The sequence below is a fragment of the Otolemur garnettii genome, unplaced genomic scaffold (assembly GCF_000181295.1).
Source record: "Otolemur garnettii isolate 467f Iridium unplaced genomic scaffold, OtoGar3 scaffold00090, whole genome shotgun sequence".
Lineage (NCBI taxonomy): Eukaryota > Metazoa > Chordata > Mammalia > Primates > Galagidae > Otolemur > Otolemur garnettii.
The window spans coordinates 7,925,454-7,943,345 of record NW_003852485.1 but is presented as its reverse complement, the minus strand read 5'-3'; the positions used below and the strand labels follow the sequence as shown (position 1 = coordinate 7,943,345).

General features: G+C 39.2%; 1 protein-coding gene across 1 annotated transcript in view; it reads left to right on the top strand.

Annotated features, from left to right (window-relative positions):
• Window positions 1–17,892, top strand: part of LRP2 (LDL receptor related protein 2) — a 198,596-nt gene that overhangs the window by 166,834 nt on the left and 13,870 nt on the right. The window contains exons 64-71 of the mRNA XM_012808457.1: window positions 875–1,003; window positions 4,662–4,793; window positions 6,409–6,540; window positions 8,134–8,277; window positions 9,712–9,877; window positions 11,749–11,877; window positions 15,423–15,643; window positions 16,456–16,632. Coding sequence (XP_012663911.1) covers window positions 875–1,003; window positions 4,662–4,793; window positions 6,409–6,540; window positions 8,134–8,277; window positions 9,712–9,877; window positions 11,749–11,877; window positions 15,423–15,643; window positions 16,456–16,632 — 1,230 coding nt within the window. The remainder of the gene's footprint in view (window positions 1–874; window positions 1,004–4,661; window positions 4,794–6,408; window positions 6,541–8,133; window positions 8,278–9,711; window positions 9,878–11,748; window positions 11,878–15,422; window positions 15,644–16,455; window positions 16,633–17,892) is intronic.

The window sequence follows — 17,892 nt, the reverse complement described above, 5'->3', positions numbered from 1 at the left end:
AACAGATGGGCAGTCATTTGATCCAACTAAGAGGTTTTATTGGGCCTTTTAAACTTTGGACTCTTATTGTTTGGGATCTAGGTAATAGTTGACCCCTTTCCCATACTGCAAATTTCTGGACTGTATTTTCTTTCATTTCTGATTGTATATAAACCAGTTCTTCCCTTAGCCTCTTTCCTGTACTACCTTCCCAAACTCTCAGGATTGGCAACCAATGCACATTACTGACATTTCTAACCTCCTCCCCTAGATTGACGTTTAATAAGCACAGGGTCTACCTTCCAATTTCTCTGTGATGACAGCTTTGCCAAATGCTTTGGCATTGTGTAATACAGAACATCATCTTCTGTTCTGACTCAAATATCAGTTTCCTCTTTGCTTGCCTCCTGACTGTTAAGCCCGTTCCAAATATTTTAGGTTTTTGTTATGGAAGTACCCTACTTCTCTCATCACTCTATATCATTCAAAGTAATTAAAACTAGGCCCTGCAATCAATAAACAAAGTCTCAGTGGTCTAACCTAGCAAAAACTCACATCTCACTTACATAAAGGCACACAGGTTGCACACCCCTCCTCCCTCCTGTAGCTCTGCCACCTGGAGTACACGACTTCCAAGGTTGCTGCCGCAGTGTCAGAGACATGGTGGAGGAACGTGGGCTGTCACTGCTTCAGCCCAGTAGTGCCACATGTCACTTCCAACTCATAGCCCATTGGCTAGAACTGGGTACATGGTCCAGATCCAGCTGTAAGGGAGACTGGGAAATGTAGGGAAGCTCTTGTTTATTTGGTAAGCAGTAACCGTCTTTGTCACAAAAGAAAGCATCTTGTTTCATAGAAGAAACAGTTTTGACTTTAACTTATTCTTAAATTACAGGTCATGAACCAACCCATAAACCTTGTACAGAAAACGAATTTAAGTGTGACAATGGACTTTGCATTCCACAGGATAATGTATGTGATGATGTCAATGATTGTGGAAACTATTTTGATGAAACAGGTTGCAGTAAGTAAACACTTATTTTTATACTTCATTGTAGTAACTTGGGTTTACCTCATTAAAGCATTGAATAATATAAAATAGATGATAACCAGATATGTCTTTTTAATTTACATTGTGCTCTGAATTTCAGTCAATCCCCTTACTACCTGTGATTGAGCACCTATACTATGCCAGACATTTCATCCTTCTATCATATGTATTGTATCATATGAGTGAGATGTTATTATCTTTTTTATATACAAATTAGGAAACTGACTTAGAGATTAAATAAACTGACCTGTCGTTCGGTGGTGGAGTCAGCCTTTGAAGTCTGGTCTGCCTAACCGCAGAGCACATCCCATCTTGCTCCTGGTTTCCCAGGTGCCTTTTAGTGCTGTAAAGATACATATTTTATTAATCTGTACATTTTAAAAATCTTAAGCCAAATGCAGTGTCCTTGACACTTGAAAAATGTTCTGAGGGTAGTTGATCAAGATGGGAATGTTCCCTTGGAGGGAACATTCAACTTTTGTGTAGGAAAAGGATGATGAACATTCCTAAGGAGTGGTTCTAGCTCAATATTTTAATGGAAATGTTGGAATGTCATGTTAATAACTCAGGTCTTTGTAGAGTCTATTTATGGTTTATGAAATACTTTCACATATGGGGTTTGACAATTAAGTTCATGAACTCAACCTAGAAAAAGTGCTGTCTACCTCATTGCTGAAAATCATTCTGGTCACGTTCCATACTCCCCTTGGGAAGCGATGGACCTATACCAATGCCTAGCCTACCCTTTAAAGCAATTTTGGAACTTTTTTTCTGGAATAATCATCAGACCTGTTGTTGTATGGCGCAAAAAAACATGCAACAACAATAATGAATATCACTCAGCAAAACACCACCACATGTCAACATAAACACAGCAATGAGACATTGATATGCCAAGGTTATGAAAGCTTACTGAGTTGTTTGGACAGTGCTGCCAACGTAAGCACACAGTGGTAAGTTTGCAAACTTAATTGTTAGACCTTGTACAATGACAAGGAATTTAACATTTCTGTAGTCTCACATAGTTACCTTTTTATTTTTTAGTGAGGAGAGCACCTAAAATCTATTCTTTTAGCAAATTTTTAGGAACAGAAAGATATTAACTTCTAGCACTGTTCAGAAATAAAGAGGTAAATCATAGGTTGCCAATATCATTTATGTGTCAAGGGAGCACTTGGTCCAGAAATTTTTGCTTTCTGGGACCCTTAATCTCATTGTAGATTTTAGAGCTGGGAAGAGATTACAAAGTTTAATTATGCACATGAGACCCAGAGAGGTTATGTGGCTGGCTCAAGGATGTCCAAGTTAATAAAAACAGGTCATTAGCAATGACAAGATGAAATCACTACTAACTTTATAGAAACTTAAAAGATATTTAGGGAATACTATAAAAAATTCAGTTACAGTAAATTACACAACTTACATTGAGTTGACAATTCCAATACAAAACACTGAATCTGACTCAAGAAAAAATAGAAAATCTGAATAGACTCATTCAGCAATGTGTAGTTGTTAAGAATTTGGAGTCTAGGCTCAGTGCCTGTGGCTCAAGTGGCTGAGGCACCAGCCACATACACCTAAGGTAGCAGGTTTGAATCCAGCCCCGGCCCAACCAAAAAATAGCTGGGCATTGTGGTGGGCGTCTGTGGTCCCAGCTACTTGGGAGACAGAGGCAGGAGACTCGCTTGAGTCGAGGAGTTGGAGGTTGCTGTGAGCTATGATGCCACAGCACTCTACCCAGGGGGACAGTTTGAGGCTCTGTCTTAAAAAAAAAAAAATTTGGAGTCTAGCTCTTTATTATCAGGCTTCATGTATATAGTTTTGAAGTCTGCTCTAAGGGCAGTATTTCATTGAATGTGATTGTGCTTATTTTGTGGTTATTTTTCTTTTTTAAACTTAATTTTTTTAGTCTGTTTAAACCACATAGACTGATATAGTCAGTCATGACACTCTAAAGGAATCTGAGAAGTTCAACTCATTGCATACTATAGAAGATGGGTAGATGGAAATCTATTTTGATTTGAAAGAATCATCTTTCAGGAATCACCATCTCCTGTGGTAAACAGGAGATACCACATCTCTTTGCCTAAGATATTCAGAAGCCTATGATCAGGAGACATTTCATTTGAGAGGTAGATGAAGCTGGAATCTGTGATGGAGATAACCATTTCCCACCTCCTTCCCCTTGGTCACTCACTGTGCTCATCTTGGTTAGCTTCTCTGTAGGACTCAGGTTTGGAAGCAGATGGAGACTGAGGATAAAAGAGGCAAACTGATGAGAATGAAAGCCACGTGGATGAGTTAGATATTGGCAGAGGCAAGACCTTGGAACAATGATGAGCAATGAAGTATTAGGGTAGAGTCTGAGCTGTTAAACATCTGTCCTAGACTATCTGGACCCAGATGTGCAGAGATAACAAGGATCATTCGTACGGCCCCTACAAAAACAAATTATTGGTTGATTGTTTTTTTACTATGAAAGTTATAATATCTACAAAGTACATTAACAATGAAAAGTAAAGATAATTTGAATCCCATCACTGAGAGAAAGCTAATCCCTAAAATATGGTACACTTTTTGCAGTTTTTTTTTTTAGCATATGGATGTGCAAAAAAATGTTTGTTAATATGTAAAGAAAGTTTAAGAAATATTCTATACTAAATGGAGAGTATTTCAATCTTTTTATTTTAGATATTTCTCATGTCAAATATCATTTGAAATCGTGAATTTTAATAATTACATAGTAACCCATCACATAGATAATCATAGCTTATTGCCTCTAAGATATATATTTTCATATTGTAACATCTCTAAAGCTATGATGCACCTTATAGTTGATAACATGTCACAATGTGAGTTTTGCATATTTCCTATTTTAGTGTTACTTAAAGTAATGGTACGTCTACAGTGTCTTAGATTTGATAGGATATACTATAATTGATTTCCTATTATCAAATGCACATTGAAGTTTAAAATCTTCTTATTCTAAAAAATGTTATAACCCTTAAACTTACATCATCAAACATATTTTTTCCTTCCTGAGGGGAAATTTATTAACATGTAACAACTGGATAAAAGAGTATGAATATTTTTAAAGCCTTTGATGCACACATTCATATTACAAAATTCATTTCCGTGTATACCAATTTATGGCTGTGAGAGCAGTCATATGACTTATGACCTTGCGTTTTACTGACAACATATAGTCTTCTCATAAACTTGTAATTTCCTCCTACTTGTAACTTTGTTCTAACCTGTCTCAGTATCTTTATTTATACATGCACCTGCCTGTCCATCTATAATAGGACTAAAGATAGCAGAGCAGCTGGCAATAGTTGTAGAAGGTCTGGCTTCATAGTTCTAAAACCTAGGGGATATTCATAAGGTGAACCTGCCAGTGCTGCGTTTAATAGGGAATTGCCTCAAGGACATAACGTTAGCATACATTTGTGTAAATGGCATTCAGGCCATTACCGAAAATCAGCATCCAGATGCACCCTCACTGCTCAAGGGCTTGTGGAGAGGGTCATCTCATCATGTCCTGTAGTCAGCCATGGGTTCCTTTGGACACACCACTTGACTGTTCATTTGTGGCTGATCTGGTTTGTAATGCTGGGGTTGTGTTTTTCAGATGTGGGAAAAGAGAGAACATGTGCTGAAAAGATATGCGAACAAAACTGTACTCAATTAAATGTGGGGGGATTTATCTGCTCCTGTAGAAGTGGGTTCAAAGTTGGTGCAGTCGACAGAAACTCCTGTGAAGGTAGAGTATATTTTCTCTAATTCCTATCAGGAGAAGCTGATCCTATTCAGGTTCCTTGCCCATTCCCTTTTACTAAATAAGTCACTGTTTAATTCTGCTGATGGGGCTACACGCAGGGTTCTAGGGCAAGAATTTGCTTTTTCCACTTATCAGCACCTGGCAAAGTGCTTGACAGATGGTGTGTGTTTGGTAATGTCTGTGGAATTGATACAAATGATGAAGGCTGCGGTAATGATGGCTGCTTATTGTACCAGTGTATGAGATCAAAGTTTTAAGGTTTACTTTTCTCATCGTTAGCCAAACAACGCATATTTATGACACACCCTCTAATGCCAGATATAAATGAATTCTAAGGTAGGACGTTGGAAAGTAGCTTATCAAGACGGAAAACAATGAGCATGATTTTAATTATCTTTTATTATTTGAACTTACTGTTTCTAACTCATGATATGTTGTATGCATGTGATTATAAGCGTTCATTTGGGAGCAGAAGCTTAAGAACCCAAATGAAAAATCAAATCAATGACTCTTTTTGCTGGGACTAGTTTGCAAAAGGAAAGTGGTACCAAGCAACCATAACACAACAGATGTTTTCTGTTGTAATATGATTTTTGATCATCTGGGTATATACCTAGTAGAGGAATTGTAGGATCAAACAATAGGTCTACTTTTAGTTATTTGAATATTCTCCAAAGTTCTTTCCAAAAGGCTGTATTACCTTGCATTCCCACTAGCAGTGTAGAAGTGTTCCCTTCCTCTCCACATCCGTGCCAACATCTGTAGTTCTGGGATTTTATGATATGGGCTAATCTTACTGGAGTTAGATGATATCTCAAAGTGGTTATGATTTGCATTTCTCTGATGATTAAAGATGATGAGCATTTTTTCATGTGTTTGTAGGCAACGTGCCTGTCTTCTTCAGAGTAGTTTCTGTGCAAGTCTCTTGCCCACATAGAAATGGGGTTATTTGTTCTTTACTTACTGATTAGTTTGAGTTCTCTGTGGATTCTAGTTATCAGACCTTTGTCAGAAGCATAACTTGCACAAATCTTCTCCCACTTTGAAGGTTGTCTGTTTGCTTTACTTACTGTGCTCTTGGCTGTGCAGAACCTTTTTAGTTTGATCAGATCCCAGTAATGTATTTTTAGTGTTGCTCAGTTGCCTTGGGGGTCCTCCTCATAAAATATTCTCCCAGGCCAATTTCTTCAAGCATTTTCCCTGCACTCTTTTCTAGTGTTTTTATAGTTTCATGTCTAAAGTTTAAATCTTCTCTTTTACCCAGTTTTCTGAAAGGGGAAGTTTGCCCTGCTTTTCTACAGAGTGATAATGCTACAGTATAAATCCTGTCTCCATTGCTTACCAACTTGGAGACTTAGGGCACAGTAAAAGACCATATCTCTTATGAGATTTTTGGGATGACTAAGTGAGGAGCATGTGGAAAAATACAAGAAACTTACTTAGTAAGTGTTCCGCACGTAGTCCGTATGGTTGATTGTTTTCATCTGCACTCTTCTTAGTCCTCATCACCTGTGAATATGGGTTTAAACAGATGCACGATTTCTCTAGGGTATGGATGGGAGCAGATGTTGCATATTTGGTTTTCTTTTGCCTACAGACATCAATGAATGTGAGGAATTTGGGATTTGTTCCCAGAAGTGCAGAAATACCAAAGGAAGTTATGAGTGTCTCTGTGCTGATGGCTTCCGGTCTGTGAGTGAGGACTTTGGAAAAAGATGTGCAGCTGAAGGTATGATGGGTTCATGTTGGGTTTAGTCAACCTTCAGAGATATGCCTGGAAACAAGCTTTGGACTCTCAGAGTCTTATTTTTAACCCACCAGCACTTCCTCAGTCTCTTCTCTTTCATCCCCTGCCAGTTTAAAACAATGGCAGTGTCTCCTAACAAATCCGTAGAAATTAAAACAAGAGTCAGATGTTACTTACTATTCAGGATTTAGCCTCTCGTCCACCTTGATGAAAGCTTCAAACAGTGGACAAGGTGTCACTTTCCAGAAGGTTCAAACAACAAAATCTTCCCTGTGGGCTAGTCATTAGCAGAGGAAATTTCCAGGGCCCTCTAGCTTTCACTGCACTGAGATTAAGGTTTGAGCCTTGTAGTCCACGATGGCACACAAGAAACAGTCACATTGAAACAGATCACATCAAGGACACTCTGTGGATAGACCTCTTTTTATTTTTTATGGTCTGCTGATCACAGACAGAAAGGAGTCTGGTGCATTCTTAACTTCAATCATTAGTTTTACATTTTAGGTCAATGACAGTATCTGATAATCAGGTCTGATAAAAAGCAGGAACAAGCACTAAATAGAAATGACAAAAGAGAAGGACCGTAAGTCATAAACATAATTAACTTATCCTAGTTAAGGGGTATAGGTCTTTAACAGGTAAATGAACAAAATAGTTCTGTAAATTCTTCATATAAATTGGGCTTATAAAGCATCCATTTGACCAGCATACTTAATTATTTTACCTTCCAAACATTGTTGATATTGAATGAAACTGGGGTAAGAGAATTCGAACAGTTGGTGTGATAATTAAGCAGCAAATTTAAAAATGTTTACATCTTTTAATTAAGGAGTTGACTAAAATTAATTAGAATGGTCATATGAAAAACAATGTTAAAATAGAGGAAATAGTAAAATGAACTTATAAAAGTTACTTAAATTCAATTTGATTGACATATGCAGGTAAATTAAATTCAAAAAATTCCAGACAATACATCTTGGGATGACTCAGCACTTGAAATAGCTGCTTTAGGTTAAAATTTTTTTTTTCAAATCAAGAATAAGCTGGGCATCTTTGCCAATAACTAGAAGATAAATTGGGTTCTGGAGCTGATTACTTGCTAAAAAGATTCATAAAATCTGCCAGTCAAGATTGAGGAATGACACATTCCCAGTTGACTGTTAATAAGGTTCCAAATGTGGTATTTCTCCTGTAAGACTAAATGTTTACATCCTTGTCTGTTTTGATGTCAGTGAATAAAGAAAAAAATTCAGTAAAAATTAAGAGTCTATGTTGGGGTCTCAGTCTAGCTTTGCTCTAAACCACCACTGAGGCCAAAGAATAAAGAACTGACAACATCCCTAAGAGAGACGTTAGCTTCCTTTTTGAAATGGAGATGATGATGCTAAGTCTTGGGCTTTGCAACCCAGTTGGATAATCGGCTTTATTGATTTAACTGACACAGATTCCTAGAAACCCTCATGTGTTTTTGAAAAGGGGGTGGGTACCTGCTGTGCATTTTATATTCTTCTTTATATATAGGAAATGTTCAGGTAGAATTCAAAACAGATAAAGTTGCCCTTCTTTTGTTTACAGGTGACTCTCCTTTGTTGCTGCTGCCTGACAATGTTCGAATTCGAAAATACAACCTCACATCTGAGAGGTTCTCAGAATACCTTCAAGACGAGGAACATATCCAGGCTCTTGATTATGACTGGGATCCTGAGGGCATTGGCCTCAGTGAGTACAGACCATGGCATCTTTCATTGGCATTAAGAGACTTTACTGAATTCTAATGTGTTGAATTTTGAGGAGTTTAATTTTTAATGCATGAATTTTGTTGCATGAGTGGAAGAGGAACTTCCTTTTACCCAGAATCTCCTGACATATTGGCATGCCCTTGAGTCCCAGCCAGTCTTTCCTGACTTCTCTCTAAACCTTCTCCCATCAGTGGGGCTCATCCTTGCTGGACCACCTCACATCTCCTTGTCTCTGCTCATGTAGATCCTGTTCTTCTCTACCCTTGTACACTCGGAAAATCTCTTCTTAAACCTCAAAGACTCAGTTCAAATGTCACCTCCTCTTAGACATCTTGTATAATTCCTCCTGGCAGAGTTCCACAATTGTTGACCCCTGAGCCTGTAGCATTTTATACTTGCTTTTACTAAAGCACATGAGACATTGAGTTATAGCTAGTTGCCCATATCTTTTTCTCCCTGTCTGCTAACCACGCATTTTTTGGAGACAGAATCTAATTCATCACTACATGTCTAGTACCTGACCCAACATCTAGTACAGTATACATATACTGTAGGTGATGAAAAAATTCAGTTGAATGAAGGAAAAAATGAATAATGCTTGTTGAGTCTTTGATGGCTGTATGTGGTATGGGTACCCAGAGGATTGTAGTGGGGTAGAGTCAGAAAACTTGTCTTCTTTCCCTATGAACATGTCTTCTACACCTGTCTCCCTCCTTTATTGTTTTTATGAGGTTAAACAGTTATGAAGATTCTCGGAATCTCTATTTTTTTTTATCTATAATCTTCTGTCAGCCTACCTCTGAAAGTTGTTTTCAAGATTGAATGAAATAAGAGATGTGAAAGGCTTTGCAAACTATTAATAACTATGCCAGTATAGGATTTATTATTGTACTTTCACACTTAGGCATGCAATACATTAAACTTGTCAAGAATGATGCTTACTTAGGTAGGAAAGCAGCGAATTCCCAGTATATACCTTCAAAGTCACAGTCTCTTAAAATGCCTGAGTTCACATTTCTTCAGTCATGCTTCTCATCAACACAGCTTCTTTATTACCACTGATCTCAAATATAATTTTAAATTCTTAATAGCTTTGCCCTGTCTTGGTTTAGCTATACATTCTGTTTCAGAAATAAGCTCTTGGCTGAAATATATTTGACTGAGTTACTTTTTAATAGCTGTGACTATTAAAGTAAATCTCATTATTAGTTGAATGAAGCATTTACCCCTTAGAGCTCAGGTGTGATAAATTTTAAGGTCTAGACCATATCAATACTATTGAGTAATCATATTATAAGAACAATGAAGAGGTAGAGATGTTGATAAATGAGCGGCACCTCACCCGATTAGACCCCAGTTCCTCCCTTCCCTGATGTTCTTGACATGACACTGACCTGAGTGTCTTCCCTTGCAGGTGTTGTGTATTACACTGTGCGAGGGCAGGGCTCTGGGTTTGGTGCTATCAAACGTGCCTACATCCCCAACTTTGAATCCGGCAACAATAATCTTGTACAGGAAGTTGACCTGAAACTGAAATATGTATTCCAGCCGGATGGATTAGCTGTGGACTGGGTTGGAAGGTAAATTTGCTGCACATTCCCCTCTTGCCTATTCTGTCTTCCTGATTGGAGTTCTCAACCGCTCACTGTGGCACATGCGTTAAGCTGGGCCCAGATGTGGGTGACTCAGCCGTGGGTACAGCTGGGCACATCCTGGGCTGACTCTAGCCCTAGCAGCTATCTCTGATTACCTAGCGTGTCCAGGAGACACTGTCATGTCTTACTCTATGCATGCCAAGAAAAAGTTTGAGAAAGCACCCAGGTTAAGTAAGGTTCCCGGTTATATCTAGGACAGCATTCTTGTCAACAGAGTTCTGGATTCTAAAATTAACTTTCACTGTGCCAGCACTGTTCATTTTTGTGAAGAAATGGGACAGCCTCATAGTTCTCCCAGCAAAACAGTCGAGATGAAACATTTTTCTCTGATAATCGTTTTATCATAGAGGGAAGGGTCAATCCACCTCTTGTGTTTTTAGCAGGCTATTTAGAAGGAATAAATTGAAATTTGACTTTCCTCCTTAGTCTTTGGGATTGCGTTAACAGAGATACCACCTGGCCAGGCGTGGAGGCTCACACCTGTAATCCTAGCACTCTGGGAGTCTAAGGCGGGTGGATTGCCTGAGCTCACAGGTTCAAGACCAGCCTGAATCAGAGTGAAATCTCTTTTCTAAAAAAGTAACCAGGCATTGTGGTGGGTGCCTGTAGTCCCAGCTAGTTGGGGGGCTGAGGCAAGACAATCGCTTAAGCCCAAGAGTTTTAGGTTGTTATGAGCAGTGACGCCAATGGCACTCTACCTAGGGCAACAAAGTGAGACTCTGTCTCAAAAAAATCCGCCCCCCAAACAAAGGTACCAGCTCTGTTCTGTTCTTCTAGACCTCTTAGTACCCACACATTTTGGATGATCCTTAAGAACCTTATGTAGGGTCATCATCAGGTGTCAAACTGATGAGGAAAAGTTGTTGAGCTTATTCTTCAAGGAAGAGCTTTGCACGGAAGTGGCATTGGGAAAGTGATTCTCTCAAAGGAACTAAATCTGGAAACATATTTGTGAGGGAAGGCAGAGCTGCCCTCCTGGGGAATGAAGAATTACTTGCAATGTGAACTCATTGTCACCATTTAACAAACTTGTCTTGTGTTCCCTGAAGACCTGAGTGTCTCTGAAGAAGTTAATTGGGTCCCCCTGCACCCGTGGGGTAGCAGGAGATGCATTTCAGCATCTTCTGTCAGGAAACTGGACCCCAGAGAACTGTTAGTGGAGTCAGGACCTTGAAACTCCAGATATTAACAGCTTCCGTTTGACAACCAACCAAGCCATGGCAGGCCCGTCTTGTTGGTTGAAGGTTTACCTCTTTCTCAGACTTTTTAAATGAGAGGATTAAGAAACTGATGGAACCTTTTCTGCTTCAAAGAGACTGAGACCCACAATCTTAGAAGTGGAACTAAGGGCAAGATGCCCTTGCTGAGTTTGTTATTTCGAAAAGCTGATGCCAGATTCCTATTGATCCAGTGAGGCTCTCTGCTGAGGAGGAAATAGACTCAGGGCAGTCAGAACTAAAGGACCAGCTCATAGTGCCTAGAAGCACATGTCTCCTAATTGTGCTGATGTGAGCCAGTCTGAGTACTGAGTCTGAATCAGATCCTGGCCCGTGCAGCTGCTGACTGGGCAGAGGTCCATCTGTCCCAGACTCATTGGAGGTAACCTGACAAAGATGTCCCTTTGGCCATAGAGACAGGGGCATAACACGGAGGGGCCTGTGCCGTGAAGGCAGCTATCTGAGTAGCTGTCTCACCAACCACAGTTCGCGAACATGATGCTCTCATCTTCAGACCTCTTCCCCAGAAATGACTAGTCTAGTCTTTTCCCTTGTTTAACTTTGTTCCTTTGCATTCAGGCATATTTACTGGTCAGATGTCAAGAATCAACGAATTGAAGTGGCTAAACTTGATGGACGGTACAGAAAGTGGCTGGTTACCTCCTCTCTGGATCAACCAGCTGCCATTGCTGTGAATCCTAAACTGGGGTAAGTATTTGAAGGAGTCTTTTATTTTTCTTTTTGAGGCAGAGTCTCACTCTGTTGTCCATGGAGTGGGCAGTGCCATGGCAGCAACCTAGCTCATGGCAGCCTCAAACTCATGGGTTCAAGTGATCCTCCTGCCTCAGCCTCCTGAATAGCTAGGAGTCTTTAATGTTTTAGATAATTTCCATTGGATTCTCATAAAATTTCATGTCTTTAATGACTTTTTCCATATCTGTACGGAAACTGTTTTTCAACTTTTGGGGGTGAGTAATAGCATCTATGACTGTTACAAGAATTACAACATGGCCCTTGAAATCCTAGATCCTGGCTTGGCGCCTATAGCTCAACCGGCTAAGGCGCCAGCCACGTACACCTAAGGTGGCGGGTTCGAATCCCCAGCCCGGACCCGCCAAATAACAATGACGGCTGCAACCAAAAAACAGCCGGGCGTTGTGGCGGGCGCCTGTGGTCTCCAGCTACTTGGGAGGTGGAGGCAGGAGACTCGCTTGAGCCCAGGAGTTGGAGGATGCTGTGAGCTGTAATGCCACGGCACTCTACCCAGGGGGACAGCTTGAGGCTCTGGCTCAAAAAAAAAAAAAAAAAAGAAATCCTAGATCCTTTAGAACTAACTGTTTCTGATGGAAAAGTTACTTTGCAAACATATCTGAAAACCTTTCTGGTTACATGGATTCCTGGTCTGTTTTAAGTGAAAGTTTCATTGGAATTGTTTTTCCTTTCATTGGAAAGGAAACTAGTTAGATAGGGATTTGATCATATTTCCAAACATTTATATCCAGAATTGCCAATATTTATAATAATTTATATAAATATATTTTATCCATTTGTAGAAATGTTTCAATTTGCATTTTATCTATCAGTTACCTCAGTATAAATAAGAACTAGCTTTATCATTTTTCTCTACATTTTAAGACATTTATTTGGGCAATCGCTAAGTTGAAATGACTAGATACTTATATATCAATTTAGCCTCAGAATAGTGATTTTTTATTTTTAATTTTGGATAGCCCCAAATAATTCACCTATTTGGGCAGGACCAGTATGGCCCTTTGTCGATATGCCAGTATTTGTATACAGACCACTATGAGCTATCATTACTGTGATTCTATTGTATTTCATATGTTAAATCATACTCTTCAGAAACTCAGCAGTGACACTTGAAAACTTCTGGACTCATAAGATTGACCTGTGATGTGGACTTGTCCTAAACCTATATCTTAGGAGCAAAGAGATGTGAAGTGTTTTATGGTGTGAATGGTGTGACTGTTTCCTGTGTGCTGTTAATTTTTTCCTCTGTAATTAACGTTTATGTCCATCTTCATATTATGATCATGTTCTCATATCCCTCGACTGCTTTTTCATAGAAGATCTTTATTTAATTCTTTCTAATTCCTTTTTCTCTGGAAGGGTTCTGTGCAATCCCAGGAAAGAGAGAAAATAAGGAAGGAGATAGGAAGGGTTTAACTGCCTAAGGCCTTAAGACCTGCCTTATAAAACCTCTGCATTCCATGATCCATTTGAGAGGCTAGTTATCCCTCAGTCTTAGAAAACATTTGTGAGCTCGGCACCTGTAGCACAGTGGTTACGGCGCCAGCCACATACACCAATGATGGCAGGTTCAAACCCAGCCCAGGCCAGCTAAAACTGGACATTGTGGTGGGCGCCTATAGTCGCAGTTACTGGGGAAGCTGAGGCAAGAGAATTGCTTAAGCCCAAGGGTTTGAGGTAGCTGTGAGCTGTGACGCCCCTATGTGTCACCCTATGTCATAGGGTGACATAGTGAGATTCTGTCTTAAAAATAAAAGAAAATGTTTGTGATATGTGAGACTTCTCATAGTTTCTATACTATCAGGTTTGCTACTGAGTCTGAAGGGTGATGAAGATGATGACTATAATAATATTGATGACAACAATAAAAAGAGTCACATTTTTTACATTCTTACTATGTTCCAGCTAAGTGTCCTACGTATACACATATAAAATCATATGAATCATACAAAAGCCTATTAATTAGTTATAACTTTCTCCTATTCACATAGGTGGATAAAATAATACCTTTTTTTTAAAAAAAAATTCAGCAATTTTGACTATAAGTTAGAAAAGGAGGATTGTCATGAGGGAAACTACTGAACAAACACTGTGACAGTTCTCCTACCTTGCAGGGGTTTTGGAGAAACTAGATGTAGAAGGTAGCATTTGAACTGAACGTGAACGACTGGGATCCGCTGGTAGTATAGTTGGTGCTAGAGAAGGACCTGGAAGGATGTCTTGGATCTGGAGGTAGACAAAGGGGCCGAGCAGCCTGTTCATAAGCTCAGTAAATACCATGAACAAAGTCATGACAGGAAAAATAATATTCCGAGTACTTTCTTTTGAGTTTTGAGTATTTGTTACTTTTTTTTGTTTAAAAAAAAAGCTTTATTAAAATATAATTTATATACACTTAAAGTGTACAGTTCAATGGCTCTTAGCACATTCAGAGTTGGGTATGCATCTCCATGAACAACTTTACAATATTTTCATTGCCCTAGAAAGAACCCTGAACCCCTTAGCCATTACCCTTCCCAGCCCCCATCTCTCCCTTCTCCAGCACTAAGTAACCACTGACCGACTCTGTGTCTATAGATATGCTTATTCTGAACATTTCCTAGAAATGCATCATGCAGTATGTGGTCCTCTGTGGCTGGCTGGCTTCTTTCATGTGGTTTTTTTTTTTTTTGAGATAAAGCCTTGCTCTGTCACCTGAACTAGAGTACGGTGGCATCATCACAGCTCACTGCAACATCAAACTCTCGGGGTCAAGTGATCTTCCTGCCTAAGCTTCCCAAGTTGCTGTGACTATAAGCGCATGCCAACATATCCAGCTAATTTTTAAACGTTATTTGTAGAAATAGGAGTCTCACTGTTGCCCAGCTGGTTTTGAACTCCTGGCTTAAAGTGATCCTCTCACCTCCCAAAGTATTAGGATTAGAGATGTGAGCTATCATGCTTGGCCATGTCTACCATTTTTAACTATTTATTTATTATTTGCCAGTTGTTGAGACTTTATAGACCTCTGGCCACCATTTTTCCTGAGCCTAGTTTATGTAAATGCCACAGGGTTTTCCATGGAATTTAAGGATTGGTCTATACCTGGTGATGAGAGGCTGATCAAATATGCCCCCTAGACATGTTTGTCTTGGACTACAAAGAGATTGAAGTTTTTCTTTATTGTTGCTAGTTTTTTTTTTTTGATTTTTGCCTCTCACATTTCTCAAAAAATGAGCAGGTTTTATAATATACGTTATAAAGGCTCCAAATGTGCATCCTTCAGCCAGTTTCTGTTAAGGAAGTGCAGTTTTCAGGAAGAGTAGACCACATATGCTTCCCCTTTTTGCTCCCCACCTTCTGTAAAGTATAAAAGGAGAGCCACTTGGTACCCGGGTCTCTGCGAAACATATTTACTTACTCCGTTGGTAATGCCCACGTTCTCCTGTGGGGGGGATGGTCTCTGCAGTGGGATGCTGCAGTGTAGAAACCTTCTGTTACAGGCTTATGTACTGGACCGACTGGGGAAAACAGCCTAAAATCGAGTCTGCCTGGATGAATGGGGAGCATCGCACTGTCCTGGTTTCCAATTACCTTGGTTGGCCGACCGGCCTTACTATTGATTATCTGAATGATGACCGGATCTACTGGAGTGATTTCAAGGAGGACATCATTGAAACCATGAAACACGATGGAACTGTTAGGAGAGTTGTTTCGCATGGAGGTTAGAAATGAGTTAGAATTTAATAATTCTATAAGTAACTAAACAATATTACATAGTATATTTAAATAATTAAATAATTACTTAATATATTTCTAGTCTCTTTGCCCATTTTCTCAAGAAAAAGACCCCTGATCTTTTTTTAGATACCCACCTCCCTTCCCAACTCTTAGCTGCTGAATTAAAAGCATATGAATGCATTAGCAATAATGAAATCCTTTCTGTGCTTTTTACTTAATTTGAAACATGCTTCTCCGCAGCAGCTATTGAGGTAACTGAGAGGTCTGTGAGATCACCCATGTATGTACAGGTGGCATTCAGTGTATCAGTGTTAATCATGTCTGTTCACTCTGGACACATTCATTTTCACTGTGCTTAATTGCTCATTATGCACAACTGGAAACATCTAGAAGGAAAGGAACATTTCGTTTTCTTATCCAGATTCTGCCAAACTATAATGATTGAGCAGTATCCTATTTTTCCTATCTGACCAATAGTATGTTAAAGGGAAAGGATACAATTTGGGGCATACAAATTGTTTTCCAAAACGCAATAAAATTAGCAACATGAAAGTGAGGTAGGGCCCTGACGTTGGTGTCAGACAGTGTGCATTAATCTGGTTTAATTTCTGTCCTCTTGATTGATCTCCCACTGCAGCACACTTTCACAGTCCCACGTGCAGAAGTCTACCTGAATGTTCCTGGAGTTTCAAGGCATTGTATTATTCAAACAGAATAATATCAGATACAGAAGTGGTGCTCGGGTGTTTTCTTTCCAATAACCTTGTTTTGTTTTTTTCCCCTGTGGGTAAGCAGCAATGAAGCCTTACAGTCTGGACATCTTTGAAAACCATTTATACTGGATATCTAAAGAGAAGGGAGAAGTATATAAACAGGACAAATTTGGGCAAAGAGAAAAAGAGAAAATTCTGGTCTTGAACCCTTGGCTTACTCAAGCTCGAATCTTTCATCAACTCAGATATAATCACTCAGGTAATCACCAACTTTGAAATAAGATGTTCTTCATTATCTGAAGAGTTATTTCAAAATAATGGCTATATTGTTGGAGAACATGGCAGATAATAATAAGCTAATATCTTGGTGCATGAATTGGAGGTATATGTGTGTGCAGGGATGTTTTAACCATTTTGAGCAAAGAAAGATAAAAATTACAGGTTGAATGAAATTATGCAAAACACCATCAGATATGAAGAAAGATATTTCAGTCCTCATTGTTTGGAGTTATGGATATGTACTTCTAGGCCATACTGTGTTTCCCCGAAAATAAGACAGTCTTATATTTATTTTTTTCTCAAGAAGACATACTAGGGCTTATTTTCAGGGGATGTCTTATTTTTATTAAGTACAATACAACAATCTACGTTTATTCAAATACAGTTAAGTCATCTTCTTCTGGAACCTGATAGAGGGAGCTGACCTTGTTGGTAGGGCTAGTGCTAGTGATGCATGAACTCCTTTCCCCTAGCCCTTCGCACCTGCGCAATAGGATGTTTGCGACCATGGTTACCACATGTGCAACCACGCACATATGAATGGCTCCAAGAAAGGAGCTGTGGCAGATAAAAGGTATTCCAGTCTTCCTTACTGCTTCACGCTGAAATACATGGCGTGGCTATGCAGTGTATCTGCCCATCACTAGGTCTTATTATCAGGGTAGGGCTTATATTTAACAAATGCATAGAAATCCTACTAGGGCTTATTTTTTGGGTAGGTCTTATTTTCAGGGAAACATGGTAGAATCCAGCAGGCATCAGATCCTTGCTAAGCATTAGCTGGGTGAATAAGTAACAAAATGGGTCTCATGGACAACAGAATTCTTAGAATTGCAAGGCCAGGCTAGTCAGGTTAATCTGAGCTATATGAGGCTTAGTTTAAAATGGTCAGTCATTTGGTTGAAACTTCATCTTCATTAGGCCTTTATTTCTTTTATTTTACTATTTTATTTTATTTATATTTTGGGACAAGGTCTTGCTCTGTTGCCTGGGCTGCAGTGCAGTGCAGTGCAGTGCAGTGCTATCATCATAGCTCATTGTACCTGGTGTCTTTTTTAGTTCACTTGCCTATGGATTAATTAGGCTCGTTTCCTATTGATCTGCAAGACAGAGATATTTTTACTATTCTCAATAGTTTTCTTTTAGCCAATTTCCATCTATCACATTTTTTAAAAGTAAATGCATAGGTTAAGTATGCCCTTCTTTCTTATTTTATAAGTACAGAACTCATTTCTCAATG